The sequence below is a fragment of the Canis lupus genome, chromosome 9 (assembly GCF_011100685.1).
Source record: "Canis lupus familiaris isolate Mischka breed German Shepherd chromosome 9, alternate assembly UU_Cfam_GSD_1.0, whole genome shotgun sequence".
Taxonomy (NCBI): domain Eukaryota; kingdom Metazoa; phylum Chordata; class Mammalia; order Carnivora; family Canidae; genus Canis; species Canis lupus.
The window spans coordinates 44,529,731-44,551,821 of record NC_049230.1 but is presented as its reverse complement, the minus strand read 5'-3'; the positions used below and the strand labels follow the sequence as shown (position 1 = coordinate 44,551,821).

Sequence of the window (22,091 nt, the reverse complement as noted above, 5' to 3'; positions counted from 1 at the left end):
TTCTTCACACTTGCTTTTTAAAGGTGCAAGATTTGTTTCTTTAGAGAGCCTTCCAAAGAGGGGTAGGGAAATGTTTTGAGCAAGGACAGCAAGGACAAAGTATCCCGAGTGGATCCTTTGCAGGGAGTCCACTTCACTGGATGTGAAACCTGGATGCTTGCTGATAGGAGTGGGATTACATCAAGTTTTTCTTACATTGTGTGTGTGTGTGTGCACATGCATGCTCACACGTACCACAGATACCAGAAGGCTGCAGTTGCAGGGTGAGCTAAGCCCAGGAGGGCCTCAGTGAGAAGAGGAATTGACTTCATTATTCCTGCCCCGTCAGCCCCAGAGGGTTTCCTGACACCTGTGGGGCATGGATCTGAGAGAGTTCAATTACCTCTACCCTTGGATTGGGGTCCAACTCCCCCATCCTTCTGAGGTTTGCTCCCCTGCCCATCCTACCCTCAAAGGACATCCCCACAGTATGCAGGTCCCTTTCCCCTTCACTGCTAACATCTCGCCATCTTCCTTGCTCCGAGTGCACTAAGGCTGGGGCCAGGCAGAGAGGTAGGAATTAGCGTCCATGTGGACACACCCTGGGCACTTGGTTGGTGTCTTCAGCCAGCCAGACCTTCACTGGGCCAGGGTCTGGGCAAGGAAGGGGCAGGGCATACCTGGGAATACCTTTCTTCAGCAGCCAGTGGAACAGACAGGCCAGTCCGTCTGTCTAGCTGCAGGGGCTCACAGCTCCAGTCCCCCGGGGAAGGCCAGCCTCCTGAAGGTGGAGCTGCAGGAGCTCCATGCCTGCAGCTAGCCCAGCACCTTGCTGTTTTGCAGAAAACGGGCCCAGAGTTCCCAGATCTTCATGTTAAAAGTCTGGTGCTCCATTTCTATGTGAAATGGATTTTTAAAAAAGCACATATTGAGTTAACACTGTGCAGACCAAACCCACTCTGTATGCTAAGTATGCCATGGGCCTCCGTTTAAGACCCTACTTGGGGAATGCTTGGGGGGCTCAGTGGTTGAGCATGTGCCTTGGGCCAGGTCGTGATCCCAGGGTCCGGGGATCAAGTCTCGCATTGGGCTCCTTGTGAAGAGCCTGCTTCTCCCTCTGCCTATGTCTCCGCCTCTGTGAATCTCATAAATAAATGCTTAAGATCTTAACAAAAGAGAGACAGAGAGAGCCTAGTTGGGAGTGGGGGAAGTGCGGAGGCGGCACCGCACACTGGAGTGGGGGCAGCTGGCTGCACCGGATTACCCGCCCTGGAGGGACCCCCGACCTGAGGCTCCTCCCTGCTCCTCCCCTTCCCCGGGCCCCAGCCCTACCTTTGGTCTTTCCCCTCATCACTACGAGGCCACTAGATGGCACTGTGAGCCCAGCATCGCCCTGTGGCCTAGTCATCCCAGGGTGGGCAGGGGTTGGGGGGGCAAGACCAGGAAGCCAGCCTGGCAGCCCCACAGCCACCAGTCACCCTGGGGGCTTCTTGGCTTTTTCTTTTCTCTTAGAGTTTTAAGTAAGTAAAAAAGACCCCTTTTTTATTTTTTTATTTTTATTTTTTATTTTTTTTATGATAGTCACAGAGAGAGAGAGAGAGGCAGAGACACAGGCAGAGGGGGAAGGAGGCTCCATGCACTGGGAGCCTGACGTGGGACTCGATCCCGGGACTCCAGGATCATGCCTGGGCTGAAGATGGTGCTAAACCACTGAGCCACCCGGGCTGCCTACATTCCTTTTTTTTTTTTTTTTAAAGATTATTTATTTATTTGAGAGAGAGAGAACACAGGGGGAGAGGCAGAGGGAGAGAATACTCAAGCAGACTCCCTGCTGAGGATGGAGCCCAACGTGGGGCTCAACCCTAGGACTTTGAGATCATGACCCCAGCCAAGGTCAGACGATTAACCAACTGAGCCACCCAGGCGCCCCTTACATATCTTTTTGTACTAATTATTCGAAAGTGTGTTTTATAGTTAAGCACATTTCACTTTATTTTATTTTTTAAAAGATTTTTATTTATTTATTTATTCATGAGAGAAACACAGAGAGAGCTAGAGACATAGGCAGAGGGAGAAGCAGGCTCCCTACAGGGAGCCTGATGCAGGACTTGATCCCAGGACCCCAGGATCACGATCTGAGCCAAAGACAGATAGATGCTCAACCACTGAGCCACCAGGTGCCCCAGCACATTTCACTTTAGCTACGTTTCAGGTGCTCAATAGCCACGCTGGGCTAGAGGCTATGGAACCTTTGGGCCGGGCAGCTATAGGGCGCCCCCCCCAGAGGGGCCCAGGGTCAGCTTCCACATGTAATACGGAAGTGCCTAAGTCTGATACTGACTTAGAGTATAGGGGTCTCAGGGACCCAACTTCCCACCCTCTGCGGGAGATCTCCTGTTTAAAAAGGCATTAGCACATTCTCGGAAGTTCCTGGGCAAGGTAGCCCAGCTTATTCTCTTGCCCCACCCCTGGCCTGAGGGTGAAAGAGCTTCCTTAAGAACAGAGATAAGGAGGAAGTCTCTATCCCCCACCCTACCTGCTCTTCCCCACAGAGAGCAACAATCTCATTGCTTGCCCTGGAGGACAGCCTTTTGCAAACAATAATGGGTTTCCTTTATGGAGCAAAAATTCTTAATTTAGTATAGTCAGATTCACCAAACTTGAAAATTTGTGCCAAAGTTACACACTAGGGCAGCCCCGGTGGCGCAGCGGTTTAGCACCGCCTTCAGCCCTGGGAGTGATCCTGGAGACCCTGGATCGAGTCCCATGTCGGGCTCCCTGCATGGAGCCTGCTTCTCCCTCTGCCTGTGTCTCTGCCTCTCATTCTCTCTCTGTGTTTCTATGAATAAATAAAATCTTTAAAAAGAAAATAACAAAGTTACACACTATTTTCAAAACTCATTAGTCTCCAGGTGCCTTTTCAGCTCCCCAGACTTCCCTTGAGCCCCTAGCATGTGGCTCTTTCCTCCCTCCACTCTGTTATCTGGTCACATTACCACCCTCCAACCCCCCACCCCCATCCCTTGTCACAGCCCTTGCTGGAAGCAGCTTTTTTTTTTTTTAAGATTTTATTTATTTATTCATGAGAGACATAGAGAGAGAGGCAGAGACTTAGGGAGGGAGAAGCAGGCTCCCAGGACTTGATCCCAGGGACCCCAGGATTATGACCTGAGCCAGAGGAAGACTCTCAACCACTGAACCACCCAGGTGCCCCTGGAAGCAGCATTTTTGAGGCCAGCTTGACACACAAACCAAAGCTACTTCTTTTCACTACAGTGGCTCATCTTGTGCCAAGCTGGGCCCCAAGCCCGGACAAGGGAGTGATATCTGGTTGAGATGAGTGTCCCTCCATTTCCGGCCTCAGTTTTCTCATCGGGACTATCAGAACCCCACAACCTCTGAGGTCCATCCCACCTCTACCTTCCCATCCCTGTCCTGCATGACCCTAGCTAGGGCTTTAGATTCTTTCCTGTACCCTCTCCCACCACCCACTCTGAGACACACACACACACACACACACACACACACACAGAGTGATTCCAGGTGGTGCTTATGAAAGGAGAGAGATATTGGGGACACAAAAGAGATGAGGAGCATGGAAGAGGAGGCTGAAACAAGGGGAAGACAGGGGAGGGAATGACGGGAGACCGCAAGAATCAGAGAGGACAGGCTCACCCGGTGAGGGCTCACCAGGATCGAAGCCCTTCAGAACTGGCATCTGCCCCCAGGGAGCTCGTGAACAGAAGTGTCTTTGCTGCTCCTTGAGAGCACCCCAGAAAGGCCCTGATGGGCATGAGTTAGAACCCTCATGGAACCTTCCTCCCTAACACCCCCACACACACACCCTGAGGAGCTCAGAACCCCATTGAGGCAGGATCCTCAGGCGATGCTTAGTCCACCCTCCCCTCCTGGAGCCCGGAGCCAGGCTGTGGCCTGGACACCTCAGGGGGATGGAGGTGAGGGTGGAGGTGGGCTGCCTAGGTCCCTAGGTCTGGGGCTCAGCGTTTCCCGACAGAGGGGAAGGAGTGTGAGCCTACTCCAGCAGAAGAGAAGCGGAGGGCTCCATTTCCCAGGACAGTTGAAGACACCCCCACACTCTGTGACCCACTTTGTCTTTTTCCCCTACCTGGAGCCCCCAGCCCATTGAGGCAGGTTCTGTGGCTGCAGTGGAAGCCAGAGGCCCACCCCAGTCCCTCTGGGCTGCACTGGGCTGCGCTGGGGCAGAGGCAGTACACCGCTTGGCAGTTCTCAGGGGAGAGGGGAATTAAAAAGGAAAAGCATCTCTGAAGGGGGAGGGAGGGAGCTGTGTGTACACACATACTGGCTCCCTCCCTCCCCGACTTAGCCTGAGCCTCACCCAGGAGAGGAGCGTCTTCTCTCTGCTCTTGGAGCTGCCTCTGTTACTTCCCCGCCCATCTGTGCTGTTAGCAGCACCAGCAAAGTTGGCCTCCAACTTGAACAGAGCCCAGGGCTCCAGCTTCCCGAAGCTCCTCGGGGGCATCAGACAGGCCTCAGCCTCTGAACTCGGGCTGCCTGGAGAAGCCGACCCTGCCATCTAGCCCTGGCTTCCCTGGGTGACACTTCTGCCCCTGACCTGTAGGCCCCTGGATCTGGGCTGAGGAATGGTGTGCTGAGGTCCCTCTGGAGCCGATCGTCTCAGCCTGAAGCCCCAAGCCAACATGGCCAACCCTGTGCAGCCTCAGTTTCCCTTGGCTCAGGAGCCCGGCACTGCCTTACCCCTGGACCTGCCAGAGATGGAGAAGCTCCTCACGAAGGTGGAAGGCAAGGATGACAAGCCACTGAAGCTGTCCAAGTCCCTCTCCGGGGCCCTGGACCTGGAGCAGAATGGTCATGGCCTGCCCTTCAAGGTGGCTTTTGAGGGGCGACAGGAAGCCACACTGCCATGGTCTCCCTCTCGGGCCAGCTCTAGGAGGGCATCCTCCGTTGCCACTGCCTCCTCTGCCCAGGACCAAGAAGTCCCCAAAGATTACCTCATCCTTGCCATCGCCTCCTGCTTCTGTCCCGTCTGGCCCCTCAACCTCATCCCCCTCATATTTTCTATCATGGTAAGTGCTGCTCTTTGCTCCAGGGCAGAGACTGGGCCCTGGGCTCAGGAAGCATGTTCCCCTGGAAGGCACCACTCTGCCTAGGGTGCAAAGGAGGGAGAGCTGGGGGCTGGGAGCTGGGAGGAAAATTCCCTTTCTCACCTGGCCTACTACCGCCCCCCCCCCAACAGAAGAGGGGGCCAGGGACCAAAGACCTTCTGTTTGCTGCCCTCCCTCATCTCGGCTTTTTGTCATTACAGCTTGACTTTGCACACATCCCTGCTAGGGAAGGGACCCCAGGGAGCCACATGGAGCTCAACTCCACATTGCAGAGAGGCAGCCAAGTTGAAGTTGGGAGGGCTTGCCTTTTTTTTTTTTTTTTAAAGATTTTATTTATTTATTCATGAGAGACACAGAGACACAGAGAGAGAGAGAGTCAGAGACACAGGCAGATGGAGAAGCAGGCTCCATGCAGGTAGCCTGATGTGGGACTCAATCCCGGGACTCCAGGATCACGCCCTGGGCCGAAGGCAGGCACCAAACCGCTGAGCCACCCAGGGATCCCCGAGGGCTTGCCTTTTGTTGGAGGGGGGAGTGTCCCAAGGAGTCACCCTGAGTGGGGCCGTGGCTGTGTGTTAGTAGAGGTTGTGGCCAGTGTGGGCTCTCAGGACCCTGAGTTCTCAGGAGGGGAGCCAGCTGCCCCCACCCTTCACCCCAGGCCACCTGGGTGTTCTAATGGCCTTTGCCAACTCTGGTTTCCAAGAGCCGGCGTGGCTTCCTTGACGCGCACTGAGGGCCCTGGGGCCTGACTCCCCCGAGGCTGCTCCTTGGGGGGGGGCTGTTTTTGCTGGAGCCCCTGGGCCTCAGTGCTGACACTGATTTCAGCATCTGTCTTTAGTCTGTCTTTTTTTTTTTTTTTTTTTTTTTTTAGTCTGTCTTTAGGTTAGGGGAGGTCTGGGCCGTGGATGAAAAGTGTGTGTCAGAGGGCATGGCTGGCCTTGCCAAGGAGGAGCATGTGGGCTAGTCTTCGCTTCTCACACACTTGTCCTTAGGGTTCTGAGTAAACTTAGGTTGTCCCCAAACCAAGCCATTTGATTAGAGCTACTTACAGAAGATCCACAGCAAACATTGGTAGATGTTGGCGAGTGACTTTTGAGGTCCAGGAAGAGGGGGGACGGAAAGGGTGGTGAGAGAGACACGGGGCAGGCACTGGCTTTCAGAATGCAAACAGAAAACAGGAGTAGTAAAGCACTGGCCCCACGCTGGTCAGGGCTGGGGGACAGGGCAGGGAGATGCTGTCTGCTTCCCTGTGGAGGGACTCCCTGCTGAGTCATCTGTCACTGAGTCCTTGAGAGCTGTGGTCACTCCTGCTGCTCCTGGGCTGTCTTCTGAGAAAGCCCCTGACCCCTCAGACACCTCCTTCCGCCTTGCTAAGGCCCAGTGTCCATCCAGGGATGTCTTCCCTGACCCCCTGGCAGATCTAGCACAAGATCCAGGGCTGAGCGGGACCCGACAGTGGGGGGGGGGGGTGTCTTTGAGGAGCTTCCTGTACCTTTCTGCACTTAGGGGCTGCTGGGGCAGAACCAGGTCTCAGAGGTGCAGCCAGGGGCTCTGGGCAGGGCCACCCTCTTGGTTATAGGGAGAAGCCCCAGAAGGGGAGACAAGCTTTGGTGAGGAAACCTTACAAGGGCCCAGGAGAAAACAGGTTGTTGGAATCCATCTCTTTGTGGGGGTGACAGGGTGCAGGCTGGGAAGACATTGTCAAATGCCCCTGAGTCCAAGACTGTGAGACCACTGAAGCCACCCCCAGGACATTTGTACATCCTCCTCAGGTTCCTGAGTCCATTCTGAAGGTCACTGGGCCAGAGGCAGGGAATATGGTGCTAAACCAGAACCAATTCCCAGGAGCCTCCAGTCTAGTGGAGAGAAACTTGTAAACAGATCCTGTAACATACTGCAAGAAGTGCTCATGCTAGATGGAACCACGAGGTATCATGGGGCTTCGGGCAAGTGACTCAAATCTCTCTTCTCAGTTTTCCCATCTGCAAAATGGGTGTCACACAACACTTACATTAGAGAGCTGTGTGAGGGTGAAGTGAGATGAGCTGCACAAAGTGCTTAAGTACAATACCCAACACACAGCAAGTGCTCTTACATGGTAGCAATAATTAAGTGGAACCTGAGTGTCTCCCTGGCCAGGCATGGGATGCCATCATGGGTTTTTTGGGTTTTCTCGGAGCTTTGAAATATAATACACATATCATACAATTCACCTGTTCAAAGTGTACAATTCAGAGATTTTTAGTATGTTCACAGATAAATGCAATCATAACCACAGTCAGTTTTAGGACATTTTTCTCACCTCCAAAAAAGCTCCATGCCTTTTTTTATCACCCCATCTCTCCCATGAGCCCCCTCAAATCTAACAAACCACTTATCTTTCTGTGTCTATGGATTTGCCTCTTCTGGACATTTCATATCAGTGGAATCCTACAGCATGTGGTCCTTTGGGTGTGGCTGCAAGCTTCAGCTGGGCTGTGGCATATGTATCACACGGTTTGGAGCCAGAGAGAGGTGTGGTCAGATTTCCATTTTGGTAAAGCTGGCTGGTACAGGGTAAGAGGGGTGGAAGGGGTCCCTCTGAGCCTGGCAGTAGGGAGAAGGAAACTTTGCAGGAGCACAGGTGAGAGATGAAGAAGCCTGGACCAGGGCATAGTGAGAGGCAAAAAGGATTCCTGGAAACCTTCTAAGAGTTGTTAACATTTATTCAGTTGACCATTCACTTGACTGGCAAGTTGCTTGTATGGAGACAACTAAGTAGTAGAGAATGATTGAGCCCCCCATGAATGACTATGCCCCCTTTACCAATGAGGAGTCATGCTAGGCATTTGGGAAGATGGAGGACACGGTCTATTTGACATGGTGGAAGGATGCAAGAGTATGGTGATGGAGAGAGGTAGGCAGGGACCTGCTCTTGGGATTTAAGTTTTATCCTAGTGGCTCTGGGGAGCCCCTGAAAAATTTTAAGCAGAGGCATGATGTGGTCTGTTCACATTTTAAAACTAACACCCAGGGATCCCTGGGTGGCACAGCGGTTTGGCGCCTGCCTTTGGCCCAGGGCGCGATCCTGGAGACCCGGGATCGAATCCCACGTCGGGTTCCCGGTGCATGGAGCCTGCTTCTCCCTCTGCCTGTGTCTCTGCCTCTCTCTCTCTCTGTGACTATCATAAATAAATAAAAACTTAAAAAAAAAATTTAAAACTAACACCCAACTGCACTGGGAAATGAGCTTGAGCAGGCAGGACTGGGGGGAGGGAGACCCTGTAGGACACTCTTGAGTTAGTCCAGATGGGATGATGAAGGCATGGGCCGAGCAGTGGCTTAGGAAGGAGGGCACCGATGAGAGAATTGGAGAAGAGAAAGCAGTGGCAATTATTTCACACTCTTGGTTATCTCACTCCAAGGGAAGGGGACAGGAAAGAGTTTTGAAAAGAAGATTCCAGGGGTGGAAGGTAAACTAGAAGAGAGGGAGAGACACCCAGGGAGGAGCAAGTTTGAGAGGAGGAGGAATGGTCCAATGCAGTGGAGAGGTCAGGCCCAATACAGATGTGAGTGTCCAGTGGCTGGGCCACTTACAGACCCCTGGGGACCCTGGTGACGGAGAGGGTGAGGCAAGAAGGAGAGGTGACTGAGGAGGTTCATGGAGGGTGCAGAAGTGGGATCCCAAAGAGGGACCCCGTCTCTGGGAGCCTGCAGGAAAGGCCATGAGGGCAGCAGCAGATAGAAATGCTCAAGTGAAAAGGAGCTGGCTCATGCTGTATGGGCTCCATGCCACCAGGGGCACACACAAGGACGTTTGCTGAGAAAAAGGGCCCGGTGACAGGGGATGACAAGAGAGGTGACAAGGGACAGAGAGGTCAACGACCTAAGGGCCTTGCTGAGGCTGGACATCAGGATCCTGAGTGGTCAACAGCCTGCGCGGTGGTGCATTTTTTTTCTCCAGCTTTTTGGGTATAGAGTCACACATGGGACATTGGATCCATCCAAGGCTGGGGATGGCAGGGTTGCCATGAAGGCAGACCAAGTGTCACAGAATGATGCTGGCGAGGATGGCAAATGTGGGACAGAAGGATCAGGCTGGGCTGGAGGGAATGAGGCTAGAAAGGTGGTGATGACTTTGGAGGAGAGGGCGGGGTAACAGGTAGAGGCTCAAAGAAGTCCAAGAGCAGGTGCTGTGAGAGAGAGGGCATGAGAGAGGTTCTGGGGGCTGATATTTCAAAGCAGGGCCATATGGGGTGGCAGCGAGGTGGAGTAGAGCTGTGGAAATGAATTTCCAAAGAGAACTGTGAGAAACCAGAAAGAAGGAGCCTGGGGGAGCCCTGTGTTGAGGGATATCACTTGCTAAATGTCGGGCACAGGTCCACATTTTTTACATACATTATCTCATTTAATCCAGGCTATAACCATATGAGGTCCAGGTATTGGTATTATTTTCCCTTTTATAGCTGAGAAAGCTGAAGCAGAGCTGTGGAGTAACCTGCTGGGATTGAGGAACCCAGGATTAGATGGCTGGAGCCAGAGCCCCTGTTCTACCCAGGACACTAGCCCACCTCGTGGGAATTGGGGGAGCCTGGCCAGGATGGGGTGTTATTGGGTGTGCCCACCATTGTCTCCCTTCTTTTGGGAGCCAGCTAGTTCACAGGACCCTCCCAGTCCCCAGGAAGGAAGGGGTCAGTTATTCATGGAGCCATGAGACGTGGCCCCACCCAAGCAGGGGTGAAGGAGGGACAGAGAGTACAGATAGTAAGTCTCCTGTGCTGGTATCTCTAGGTCCTGGGGACAGACTCCAGAACTCCTTACCTGAGTCCCACTCTAGTTACCAAGTAAAGCCCTTGACCCCAGCGGGGAAGGAGACCCACAGCCCTGATGGCCTTTCCTGAGCTTAGAGTCTGCAGAGCATGCCCTACTATGAGGCCGACAGTCTGGCTAATTGTTCTCATTTACCACATGAGGTGACAGAGACACTTGAGCAGTGCCTTGCCCATGGTCACACAACTGGTAAGAGGCATGTCCGCTGGATGCTGAATCTTTCTCCATGCCCCTGCCCTGCATCTACCTCTGGGGACAAAGATGGTGTATCCCTCCCAGGAAAGCCAGACCTTTGGGGGCATTTGTGCAGGGATGATGTGATGATCCACTTCCTTCCCTCTTTCTCTCCACGCTCCCCCTCAACATGTCATCCCTCTCCACCCCTACTGACTCTATCAGTGGGAGACTAGTGGACCAGCAGGGTCCTTTCCACTGTGGCTGTAACAACAGGATCCCAGGTATTCAGACCTAACCCTGCAGCCTCCCGTGAGCCTCCTGAGGTGGCCAGGACTGGCTTCATCTGTTTTTCTCCTGGGTCAGGCTGACAGATGACCATGTTCCTCCTCAGGGCCAGCAACAGGGGGACCTGAACCCCAGGCAGTTGGGCCTTCAGTTGACAGCAGTGCTTAAACAAGCATCAGACAGACCTGGCTGTGCATCCCAGCTCTGGGCATTAAAAGCCGCGTGACAGCTTGGGGGACCGTGTCTAAATCCCTCAACTTCCTTCCTTCTGTAGCCTCAGTTCTCTCATCTATTAAACAGGTTTAATAAGACTGTCTACCCCATAAATCTGTTGGGAGGATTAACTGGGTTAATATGTGAAAACACCTACCACAGAGCCTGGCACATAGTAAATGCTTAATAAATGGCAGTGGTTACTGTTATTAATACTAAATGAAATTTGTAATGTCAGAGGAAAGGGCAAATCCCTAGTGGGCAAGCAATTCTGACTTGAGCCAGTTTGGGGGATACTGGAGTGTCAGCCCTCGTGACGCCGTCTGGGAGAGGGGCAGCCCTGTCCATGGTTTTGTTGGAAGCCTCTGATCAACCACTTTTCTGTCAATTCCTCTTACCACATGTGGGAAGCATGAAAGAGGTCCAGAGTGGTTCAATATTCCCTTTCTCAGGCATTCTGGATGACCTGGTTATTTAACTGACCAGTTGTAGACTCCCTTTCATTGCATTCACTCCCTTTCATGCATTCATGCATTCACCCAGCAAGAGTGCTGAGCCCCAACCAGTACTGAGGGTCAGCTGGCACAGACATATGGCTTAAAGTATTGAAAATATTGACATACTTCTGAATGGTTGGCAAACAGTTGCTGTCTCAAGGTCCTAACCATCTCCAACCACTCCCACTCCCACCCCCCATGGGAGCTGACTGGAGTCCTTCCCCAGGAGCCCCCACCCCACCCCATGCCTCTCCACTCTCCAGCAACTGAAGTTAACCCTGTAGTTAGAGCATTCCAGAAAGAATTGCACTGTTGTACAGAGAGGGATGCGAAAGGGGGCATGGGGAAGCACATCCCTTAGCTTTGACCTGCCAGGAGTTTCTTGATCTCTGTGGAAGAACAAATAGCTGGTCAGCGATCGATCAGCTGATCACATCTTGTCAGTCCTCCTCAGACCTGCCGGGGCTTGGCCTGAGCCTCATGAGTGGAGGAAGCTCATTCCTGATAGGTTCGGCAGCCACCCTCCTCTGGCGGTTTCAGCTACGCACCCCCCCGCCCCCCCCCCCCCCCCGCAGCTCTCCCCAACACTTCCCCTACCCCATCTGCTTCCCTCCCCACCCCCTACCAGCTCTCAGGCTTTTTTCAGTGTCTTTCCTCACTGATCTATTAACCTGAATTCATTTTCTCCCTTACCATTCCCACAGCCGTTGCAATCACAAATGATCTATTAATTCACTGTCATTACAACCATTACTGCAATTATTATTGTGCCTTCAACTTGAGCCATTTGGTATAAAGGGGAGAGGATGTCATTAAGTGGGGTTTGATATGCAGCTGGTAAGTCACTCATAAAAAGTAATGAAGGATCTTCTTCCATTCCTGGAGTCAAGGGATGAATTTTTCATTTGGGAACTAATGGAAGGACTTCAGAAATGAGTGCCAGCTAGTGGTAAGGAACTTCTATATATAAAAGTAGGGCTCTCCTCTTCAAGGCAGCTATTCCCTCCATTTTACAGATCAGAAAACTAAGATTTACAGAATAGTCGTGAGGCTTACGTTGCACAACATATGACAGCGTATGATCCAACAATGGCTTATCTGGCCATTCCCAGTGCATGTCCCTGAACACTGTCTCTCAGGCTCAAAGGAACATGCATGAGAGGGATGCACAGGCTGATGGCTCTGTGGATAATGAAGAGCAATTGAGTTTAGAGTGAAAAATTCATTTCTCCCTCCTGCTTCCCCTTCCCACCTCTTATACCCAAGCAACCACACACACGCGCCTCCACGGGTCCTGAATCATTGCCAAATGCACAAAGATTTCTCTGGCAAGTGAGGAGCAGGACTCATCCCAAATCCTGTGCCCCTTCCCGCTGCATGCCACGCTTACAGCTGAGAATGAGTCTCTTGGTAATGATTCAAAGTAGCTTCAGAATTTCTTTTTTCTTTTTCTTTTTCTTTTTTTTTTTTTTTTAAAGATTTTGTTTAGAGACACAGGCAGAGGGAGAAGCAGGCTCCCTACAGGAAGCCCCACATGGGACTCAATCCTGGGTCTCCAGGATCACACCCTGGGCTGCAGGCGGTGCCAAACCGCTGCGCCACCGGGGCTGCCCAGCCCCAGAATTTCTAAGGCCAAACTTCCTGGAAATTCCTGAAGCATTTCTGTATGTTGCCCCCTCTTCCTCCCAAGAGGGAAGAAGGTGTTGCCTTGATGTTGAAGTCCTTCGTGCAGTGACCTGGGCTGGCCATGCAGAGAGCTGGAGGTGGCGTGAGTTACAAAACCCAGATAACAGATATCTTTCCTGTGGGACCTGTTGCCTTTATTTTATTCATGAATCTTCTATTAACTTGGAGCATTCCGCTGGCTAAGTTCAGTAGTTGGAAAACAGACTCTTCTCTCATTCTTTTTCTCTTCTTTTATCCTTTACTTCCTCAAATGCTTACTGAATGTCTCTTAGGGCCAGTCCCTAGGTTACATAAGAGGGACACCAAGATTGAGGCTGCTCGGTCCCTGCCTTCAAGTCTAGGGTAAGAGATTGACATGAAAACTAATGATACAAGATGGGAAGGGAGGAAGAGAGCATGGTGTAAGATGCTATGGGAGCCCCAAAGAGGGGCTGATTGATTGCTTTTGGGCACCAAGGAAAGTTTTACTGGAGGTGATTCTTGAAGGGTGAGGCTGGTGCAGTCTCCAGATGAAACATATTGCAGGAGTGGATAGGGCAGTGGAAACAGCTGGAGATGTAGGGGCAGACTTGAGGGACGTTAGAAAGGTCAAGAATTCATACCTGGTGATATTTGAGGATGAGGAGAGACAGAGAAAAGCCACTCATCCAGGGTCATGGAGCTAGGAGAGCTGTAGAGGGTGGGGACAGGCACGCAGGAAGTCTAATTTCAAAACCTGTGCTCCCCTCCAGGCTGCCCTTGCCTTGTAGGGGGCTGGGAGGCTGCACCTGCTTGCCAGGTTTAGGTGGGCTTGTGAGTCTCAGGATGGACTGTTGCCTGAGCCCCCGCCCATGCCCCCTCCTCAAACCAGCCCCACCTCCTCTTAAACCTCTTGCTGGATGACACTTGTCCATTGTCACTGGGCACCCTGAGGTCCAGAGGCATGAACACTCACAACATTCTGACCAGACCCTCCTACAGACCTATTGAAGTGTGAGACCACCAGTACCCACATTTGTCCTGTCTCCAAGACAGCGGTGCTCTCCTCTGCTGGCTGTGCTCAAGTCTAAATCTCTCTGTTACCCTGAGTTCAGGACACTGGGGTTCAGAACTCAGGAATACTCAGGACATTGGGGCACCAATCACCTCTGGGTCTTTTCATCTTCTCCCTCTGACTGGATCTTTCTCTCTCCTGTTTTGATGAAATCCTCTATTTGTCTTACTCAGTTGTAGGACGCCCAGTACCTGCAAGACAGAATCCAGATTCCATTTTGTGATAGTCAGGGTCCTTGCTGACCTGGCCTCTCTTCTCTGCTCCAGTTGCTTCTCTCACACCTGCGTGGTGCTCTGTGCTCCAGCCTCTCATTTGTAAAATAGTCTAATAATACTCCCTAACTCATAGGAGTGTTAGGTGCTCTAATGCTCTGCTGGATGACAAGGACTTAACATGGTTCTCGGTACAAGGTAGATGTTTGAATAATGATAGGGATTGTTATTCTGGTGGAGGTGGAGGAGCCTTGGTGGGCTTCACAGAGGGGGTGGCATTGGGGCAGCCATTGAAGGATGGAGACGATATGGACCAGTGGTTGAAAAGGTGGGAATGCTGGCAGGAGAGAGAGCACCGGCAAAGGCATGTGAGAGTTGGTGCTCAGACCTGGAGCAATTCAGATTGGCTGGGTCCTGAGGTTGTGGAAAGGAAGAATAGAGGATAAAATCTGGAAGTGCAACATTAACCTGGGTTTGGACTTTGTTCTGTGAACAGTGGAGAAGCCATGGAAGATGCTGGGCAGGGTCACTGGCTAAGTCACCATCTTCTTAAACTTGTGCATCAGCTTCCAACTCTCCACTTCCTCTCTCTCTTTTTAAAGATTTTATTCATTAATTCATGACACACACACACACACACACACACACAGAGAGAGAGAGAGAGAGAGAGAGAGAGAGAGAGAGAGGGGCAGGGACACAAGCAGAGGGAGAAGCAGGCTCCACGCAAGGAGCCCGATGTGGGACCCAATCCTGGGACCCCAGGATCACGCCCTGGGCCGAAGGCAGGCGCTAAACTGCTGAGCCACCCAGGGATCTCCTCCACCTCCTCTCTGATCCCACCCTACGACCACATGCCAGGGGTCTAGCACAGGGTCTGGCATAAATCTCTGTGGAGGGGAATGGTCGTGTGGGGAGTGGCACGGAGAGGAAGAGAGTGTAGAGCTGGGGATGGATCTTCAGGAGGCCATTGTGCTGGCTTGGGTGGGAAGTGAAACCGGACCCAGGGCAGGTGCAAGGCAGCCAGAGAAGACTGCAGTGGAATTGACCAGGAGAGGAAACCTCTTGGTAGGATGGATGGGACAGGCATTGTGACCAACTGGGATGATGGACTCCAGGCTGTGGCCAATAATTGGACAGAGGAGCACAAGGCCAGGAGCAGATCTGAGGCAGAGCAAGTCTGATGTCAAACACTGTGGCAGGCAGGTGGTACCGTCCTGGAAGGAGCTTGAACAGGGAGCCATGGTGTGGGGTGGGAGATTGGTTAGGTTTCTGAGAGGAGAAAAAGACAGGACCTGGGGGAGGGAGGGCACCCTCATGAAGAGAACAGAGAGGGGAGGGGTATCTTTGCTGAACTTCAGCTTCTTTAAAAGTGGGCAACATTGCCAAGTTCATGGGGTGTTCTGAGCCTAAATGAGATTCAGGTGTAGTCCTTAGCAACCTGCCTGGTGCAAAGTAAGGTCTCAAGACATCATCACCACCACCACCACCATCATCAAAGGACTCAACTGTATTTCCTGCTGAACTCAGGAGCCTCAGATATTTGGATAATAAAGTAACCAAATAAGTGGCCTAATACCTTGAAAGCAGTCACACCTCTAGTGGACTCCTGCTTGTATCTGTTCTTTCTAGAAGTCCAGGAAGCCTCAGAGACTTCTAGAGCTGGAGGAGTCTGGAAGTCACAGGCCAGCCTTGGTCAGCAGGCTGATTCTTAAACCATCATGGATGGGGTGTGGGGCCTCCATGGATACACTTGGGACACACCTCCTACTGAGCCCCTGTAGGACCTCCCAAGAGCTGGCCATCCCCACACCACCCACCTGCTTTCACTAAATTAAATAAGGCTGAGAAAAACCAAACTCACTGAGAAAGAGTGAGGTATCAAATGGACCCCTGTGAAGCCAAGCATGGCCTCCCCCAAGCCCCAGCCTCTCCAATTCAAACCCAAGATGCCTGCCTTTCTGGTATGATTTGGGAAGTCAGCTTAGTTGAGGAAGCTCGTGGTTTCTGGGTGCGAAATAGGAAGAGGGAGGATCAATGATATTTTTTCCTGTTGTGGAAGACAGGGTCATAGAGGAGCAGAGGCAGGCCCTCGGGCTACAGAAAAAGCCATAGGGCTTTGTTAGGGTGGCCATAGCAGTGAGCCTTGGGCAGGGCTCTAGAGGGGGGGCTTACCTGTCCTGCCAGCTCAGCATGGCCTGGACCTGGCCCACCCTCCCAGACTCTCGGTCCCTACTATGCCACCTGCCACTGTGACTGTGACTCAGCACTGCTCTGGGAGGAAGTGCCCTGCACTGCTTGGTTCTGTTTCCAGTGAGGGGTGGGCTCCGTTGGGGGTTCCCACAAGAGATGTGAGCCACTTGAGCAGGAGAAGCCTGCTTCCTGTCCTCAGGATAGGTGCTGGAATGTGGGCTGCAATGGAGGCTGGGTGGGTTCTGGAGGCCCAGGCCAGGGGCCCCCCCACAGGTCTGCTGGGAACAGCTTTCCTGAGGTCTCTGCCACCCTCTCTTTGCAGTCCCGAAGTAGCGTGCAACAGGGGGACCTGGATGGGGCTCGGAGGCTGGGTCGCCTGGCCCGGCTGCTCAGCATCACCTTCATCATCATGGGAATCATTATCATCATCGTGGCCATGACCGTCAACTTCACAGGTGAGGCCCCGTCACAGGGAGCCAAGCAAGCCAGCTTGCTCGGGACTACGGAAGGGTGCAGCCCAGCTCCCTGGGGAGGGGGCAGTGGGAATGAGGTAAGAGCACATGGGGGACATAGACCGATCGTCTCTCAGAAGTGACCCTATCCCCGGTGGTGCCCAGCTGAATGAGACTGGCTTCTGACTTGCCTTTCACCCGGGTCATTAGGAAAGGGTATGGGAAAAGCACAGGCCTGGGAGTCAGAGGCGGCCAGCTCCAGTCTCAGCTCTGAGGGACTTGGGCTGGTGTCGTGTCTGGCTGAGCCTTGTGAGCATCACCCAAGATCATGGATGTGATGCTGCTTGGTGAATGGTGGGCCCGCCCTGGAAGCATTCCTGTTGCGATGGCCAGCACATACTGGGAATAAACAATGCATGTGGTGGAAGTCTGGGGGGAACACTCTGTGAGCCCCCAGAGTTGGCCCAGGGAAATTTTTTTTTCTTTATTTTATTTTTATTTATTTATGATAGTCACAGAGAGAGAGAGGCACAGAGACACAGGCAGAGGGAGAAGCAGGCTCCATGCACCGGGAGCCCAATGTGGGATTCGATCCCGGATCTCCAGGATCGTGCCCTGGGCCAAAGGCAGGCACCAAACCGCTGAGCCACCCAGGGATCCCTGGCCCAGGGAAATTAACCAAGTGAGGGCACCATTTTGAAAGGTGACCCTCAGCTGCTCAATGGGCCAGCACAGCTTTGAGTGTCTGGGCTGTGCAGGGCAGCGTTGTCACATGCTCGTCTTGGGAAGCCCCCAACCATCTCTGCCTCTTGCAGGGAACAGCCTAAGCTTTTCCCCTAAAGACTTGGCTACTCCAGATGCGCCATGTGGACCAGCAGCAGTGGCTGCTGACACCAGGAGTGTGTCAGAAACGCAAAGTCTCAGGCCCCAGCCCAAACCCACTGCATTTCAGCTAAGGGTCTGCATTTCAGTAAGATTTCCAGTCCAGTCATTAAAGGAGGCACTGATTTAGAACAGGAGGGTTCAACCTGGGGCAGAAAGCCTGAGATTCGGCGGTGGGGTCATGGGCAGCCCTGGCCACTTTGGAGAGGGAAGAGTTCAGTTTGTGTTCAGCCTGCTTGGGTTTCAAATCCACGTCCTCCACTGTCCAAGTGTTTGAAATGAAGCACGTTCTATGCTGTCTGTGGGGCTGGCGGCCGCACAGGAACATGAGGGGCAGGGGCCTGCTGGTGTGAGCATTAGCTGGGGAGCCCCCTGTGCACCTCAGCCTCCTTTGTCCTGTGGCTGCTTATCACGTTTGCCATGACTTTTTTGACGGCAAAGGATGAGTATTGAACTCAAACTGGCAAAGGGAATTGTTTGAAAAACTCAGGCCTCGATGGTTCTATGTTTGGGGGTCCTCTGGCGCTGTGAACTGACAGCTGAGGCTGCAGGTGGGAGTTTAGACACCCCAGTCAGAGGACCCTGTTGCCTCTTCCCATTAGGAAACAAAACCCCAAATCCTCCAGGCAAGGACTTGAACGCCTGTTCTGAGCTCTCTTCTGCCGTGACTGTTCTCTTTACAGTTCCAAAGAAATAAAACCAACCGGGGCACTGCGCTGGTGGAGGCAGCCCTGGCCGGCTGGAGGCCTCCAAACTCACACACCCCACCTCCCGCGGGAGCACAGGACAGTGACGTCCCTGAGCCCCCAAAGCACGAACTTGGAGGGAAGCCCCCAGGTCTCCCCACTGTCAGCCCACATTAGATGCAAAAAGCAAGAAGAACGAATAATGTGGTTTAATCTGATGGACACGGCCCGGTGTTTGGCCTCGGTGTACTGGCTTGTTTCTTATCCCTACGATCTCCTGACTCACCAAGCAGCACATATTGCCTGTCGGAAGGGGAACCAGCTCCGCGGAGGAGATGCAGAGGAGAAACAGCACATTCCCTGTGTGTCTGATGAGCAGGAGCCAGGACGTGGGACTTTCTCTTTTGTATTTTTGTGGGCGGGGTGGGGGGTGCCCGGGTGTAAAAAAGATTATTTGCATGCCTTGTGCCACATGCTTGCTTCGATCCCAGCTCAGAGGCTCAGCTGCCGCCCAGCACACACCCTGGGACCTCCTTGGGCACCCAAGATGTGCAGGTGCCTGGAGAGAGGTGACGGGCCCCCTGCATCACAGGGCGGAGGTACCAGAAGGAATGCTGGTGAAGACAGGACTAGGAACTGCACCTCTTCTCTAGCTTTTCAATTTCAGGATCATCTCTGCTGAGAGCTCCGGTCCCAACACGTCTCCCCGGATGACCCAGCCTGCCTCTTGCTCCCTCCCTACCTGTGCCGTTGCCTGGGGTCTGACCCCAGACCTGCTCAGCCCATGAGGAGCCCAGACCTGAGCTTGCCTCCTGCGATGGCCTCCCTGATGGTCTAGGGTACAAACTTGGGACCCCATGCAGAGTAGTTCCCAGCCCAGAAGCCCCTGATGCTCTGTGCTTTACCCTGTGTCCCTGGCCATCCACAGACTACAAAGGCTTTCCCTAGAGGGGGTTTTGGGAACACCTTTGGTGGGGGACTTCCCATGGGCTCCCAGGCTATTAGCAGGGAATGGGTTGGAGGGTTTGATGAAGGTTTAGTGTTGATTTGGTCTAGAGAGTTCTAAGATGGAGGGAAGGGCCTGGCTGTAGGGGCCAGTCTGGGAGAGTGGGAGGCCCTGGGCTTGGGAATACACTCATGTGCCGGGAGACAGGGAGTGACACTATGGCTTCTGTGTCAGGACCTAAGTTGACAACTGAAAGGACTGAACAGGGTCCTTTGACCTCCTGCCTGGTTTCTTGCCCTGGGATTCTCCCCAGACTTCTACTGGCACAGGCTCTGCCCACAGGGGCTTCTCCTAGGCCCACCTACCTTGCTGGCTTCAGCTCCCAGGCCCTGCCCAGTAGCCGGTGGGCGTTATGGCCCCTGATGGGAGGGCCTGTTCCCAGCCACAGCCAGACTAGCCCCAGGCTGGCAGACATGGTTTCCCCTGCACCCATTCAGAGCCCTCGTGCCTTCTCTCAGGTCCCCTGCCTGTCTCCCCGACGCTCCTCAGAGCTCCTGGGAGGGAGCCTGTTAGCACAGAGGCTCTGTCTACCAGGAGGAGTCCCAAGAGCAGCTCTGAACTTTCTAGAAGGGCCTTGGTGGCAGGGGAGGGATGCAGGGCCCAGGGGCACTGGGCGGATCCCTCTGGGGCCCAGCATTCCTGTTCCAGCGTCAGTTCCTCAGTTCCTCCCCTGGGGAGCAAACTCCGGAAGGAGGGGCTGGCTTTGCTTTACAGGACCTCTGAGGCCCAAATAGAGATGCCTCTGTTGGGGGAGGGAGAGAGGGAGCCCAGAGTATTTGTGTCACTTGCCAAGTCAGGTTGGGCCAGGAGCTGTCATGACATCTGTGGAACTGGCCGCTCATGAGTTGGTGGTCTCCTGGCAAGCCCTGGGGACCACAGCTTCAGCACCCCAGGGGGAAGAGAGAGGGTGACTAGCTGGTTTAGGCATGGTCCTGTCCGGAAAATGATGGCCAAGGCGGGGCTGGTGCTGTGACTGGCGTACACACCCAGACCTGCCCTGGATCTGCACAGGCACACACTTGTCCACACTCAAAGCCCAGAAAAGAGAAGCCACTGGCAGACAGCCACAGGACAGCGGGGGCGTCCTTCCGTTCAGGAGAGGACAACTTGGGAAACTTGTAGTTGTACCAAGGACGGAGCTCAGAGGCTCTGAGCATTGTGGAGGCAGAGGCCCCTGGAGTCTGATCCCTCTGGCCAGAGGACCAGGAACCCTGCAGAGAGACTGGGGGGGAGGGTCCCCTGACGCCTCCACCCACAGGCAGCCTGGCACCCCGAGGCCTCACCCCTTGCTGTCCCTGCTCCACTGGAGGTCCAGCCGCTGGCCACATGAACCCTCCAGCTTGGGGCGCTGACGCAGCCTCTCCCTGTGTCCCAGGGGGAGAACTACCCCCACCGCCACCCGGCAGGTGGCCCCTCTGTATCGCTTGGCTTGGGAAGAAATAAAGCTGAAAGTAAACATGCACCACGGGCCTGTGTCTTTGTGCCGCCAGGGCCAAGGGGGTCCAAACCACGGGGGCACGAGCGGAATTCACTCAGCCTGTGGGTTCCAGGGTTCCAGGGCTGGGGCTGGGAGCTGGGCAAGGGGAAACACTGGGACTGGGCAAGGGAAACACTGGGAGCTGGGCAAGGGCACACTCAAGGTGGTCCCCTGGGCAAGTCTGTCCTCCCTGGGCCTCAGTTTCCCTAATGAGGAATGCCAGTCCCATCCTTCCTCAGCTGTTCTTTCTGCATCTGGACAAAGACCTCAGGAGCAGAGAGTAGAGAGCAGGAAACCGCCACCTGCTGACAGCCCGGCACCTGCTGGGCACTTCATGTACATGGGTAAATCCTAGGGGCTACGAGTGTCATCCCCTGGTTCAGATTGGTAAACTGAGGCGCCAAGATGGTCGGGGACCTGTGCCAGGTCACACCATGCCTGGCACATAGGAGGTGCTGAATAAATGTTGGTGAATTGACCCTTTCCCTAGGGCTGACCCCAAAGTTGGCATCTTGCTGCCACACTTTGCTACCCAGAGAGGAAAGCCCTATGGAAGGAAAGGCAAGGTAGTCCCAGTGGGGGAGGGGAGGGGGGAGGGGGGCCACGCCTTGCCTGCAAGAGGGCAGGCTGAGCGGGGAGGTGAGTGTGGGCAGAGTGACAGCCCCTCCTCTTTCCTTCCCTCCCCCTCTGGGGGTTTCTTTTATAAGGGCGCTAATCCCAGAATGCTGTTGACCTCGGCCCCTCCCAAAGGCCCTACCTCCTAACACTCACCTTTTTTTTTTTTAATTTTTATTTATTTATGATAGTCACAGAGAGAGAGAGAGAGAGGCAGAGACACAGGCAGAGGGAGAGAAGCAGGCTCCATGCAGGGAGCCTGACGTGGGATTCGATCACCGGTCTCCAGGATCAGGCCCTGGACCAAAGGCAGGCGCTAAACCACTGTGCCACCCAGGGATCCCATCCTAACACTCACCTTGAGGGGTAGGATTTCAACATAGAAATTTGGGAGGGACACAGCAAGCAGATACTGAGAGAGCCATGAAGGGAGCAGCCACCTTTGTCCCAGAGTGGGAGGGAGGTTCCCCAAAGGACCCTGGGCTAGGCCCCCTCCCTCTCTCCTTCCACAAACCTCTATTAAGTGTGGAGTGCTCTGATCAGATGGCAGGTGGCACCAAATGTGGGGTGTCCCAATCTTTTGGGGGCTAGTGGTGCGGGTGGTAAAAGGATTCACCCAAGGCAGGACAAAGGAGATAGAAGTCTATTGAATACACTGTAAGGGAGCAGCGGGCAGGACGGGGAGAGACTGTCTGGGACGAGGTGGTGGTGAGGGGGGGTCACAGTTATAGAGCAGAGTGAGGGAGCACAGGAACTTAGGGAATTTGTTCTTTTTTGGTAATCGTAG

At 53.6% G+C, this 22,091-nt stretch overlaps 1 protein-coding gene across 2 annotated transcripts; it reads left to right on the top strand.

Moving 5' to 3' along the window:
* Window positions 1-4,222: 4,222 nt before the first annotated feature.
* On the top strand, window positions 4,223-20,674 carry TRARG1 (trafficking regulator of GLUT4 (SLC2A4) 1). 2 transcript variants are annotated; one of them, XM_038548418.1, is made up of 3 exons: window positions 4,223-5,045; window positions 16,509-16,736; window positions 18,204-20,674. In XM_038548418.1, the coding sequence occupies exons 1-3, from the start codon at window positions 4,659-4,661 to the stop codon at window positions 18,381-18,383; spliced, it is 795 nt and encodes a 264-aa protein (XP_038404346.1). In that variant the 5' UTR covers window positions 4,223-4,658; the 3' UTR covers window positions 18,384-20,674. The 2 variants fall into 2 exon arrangements, with proteins under 2 accessions (XP_038404346.1, XP_038404347.1); XM_038548419.1 differs by having other exon boundaries at window positions 4,227-5,045; window positions 16,509-16,641; window positions 18,204-18,359.
* Window positions 20,675-22,091: the final 1,417 nt, after the last annotated feature.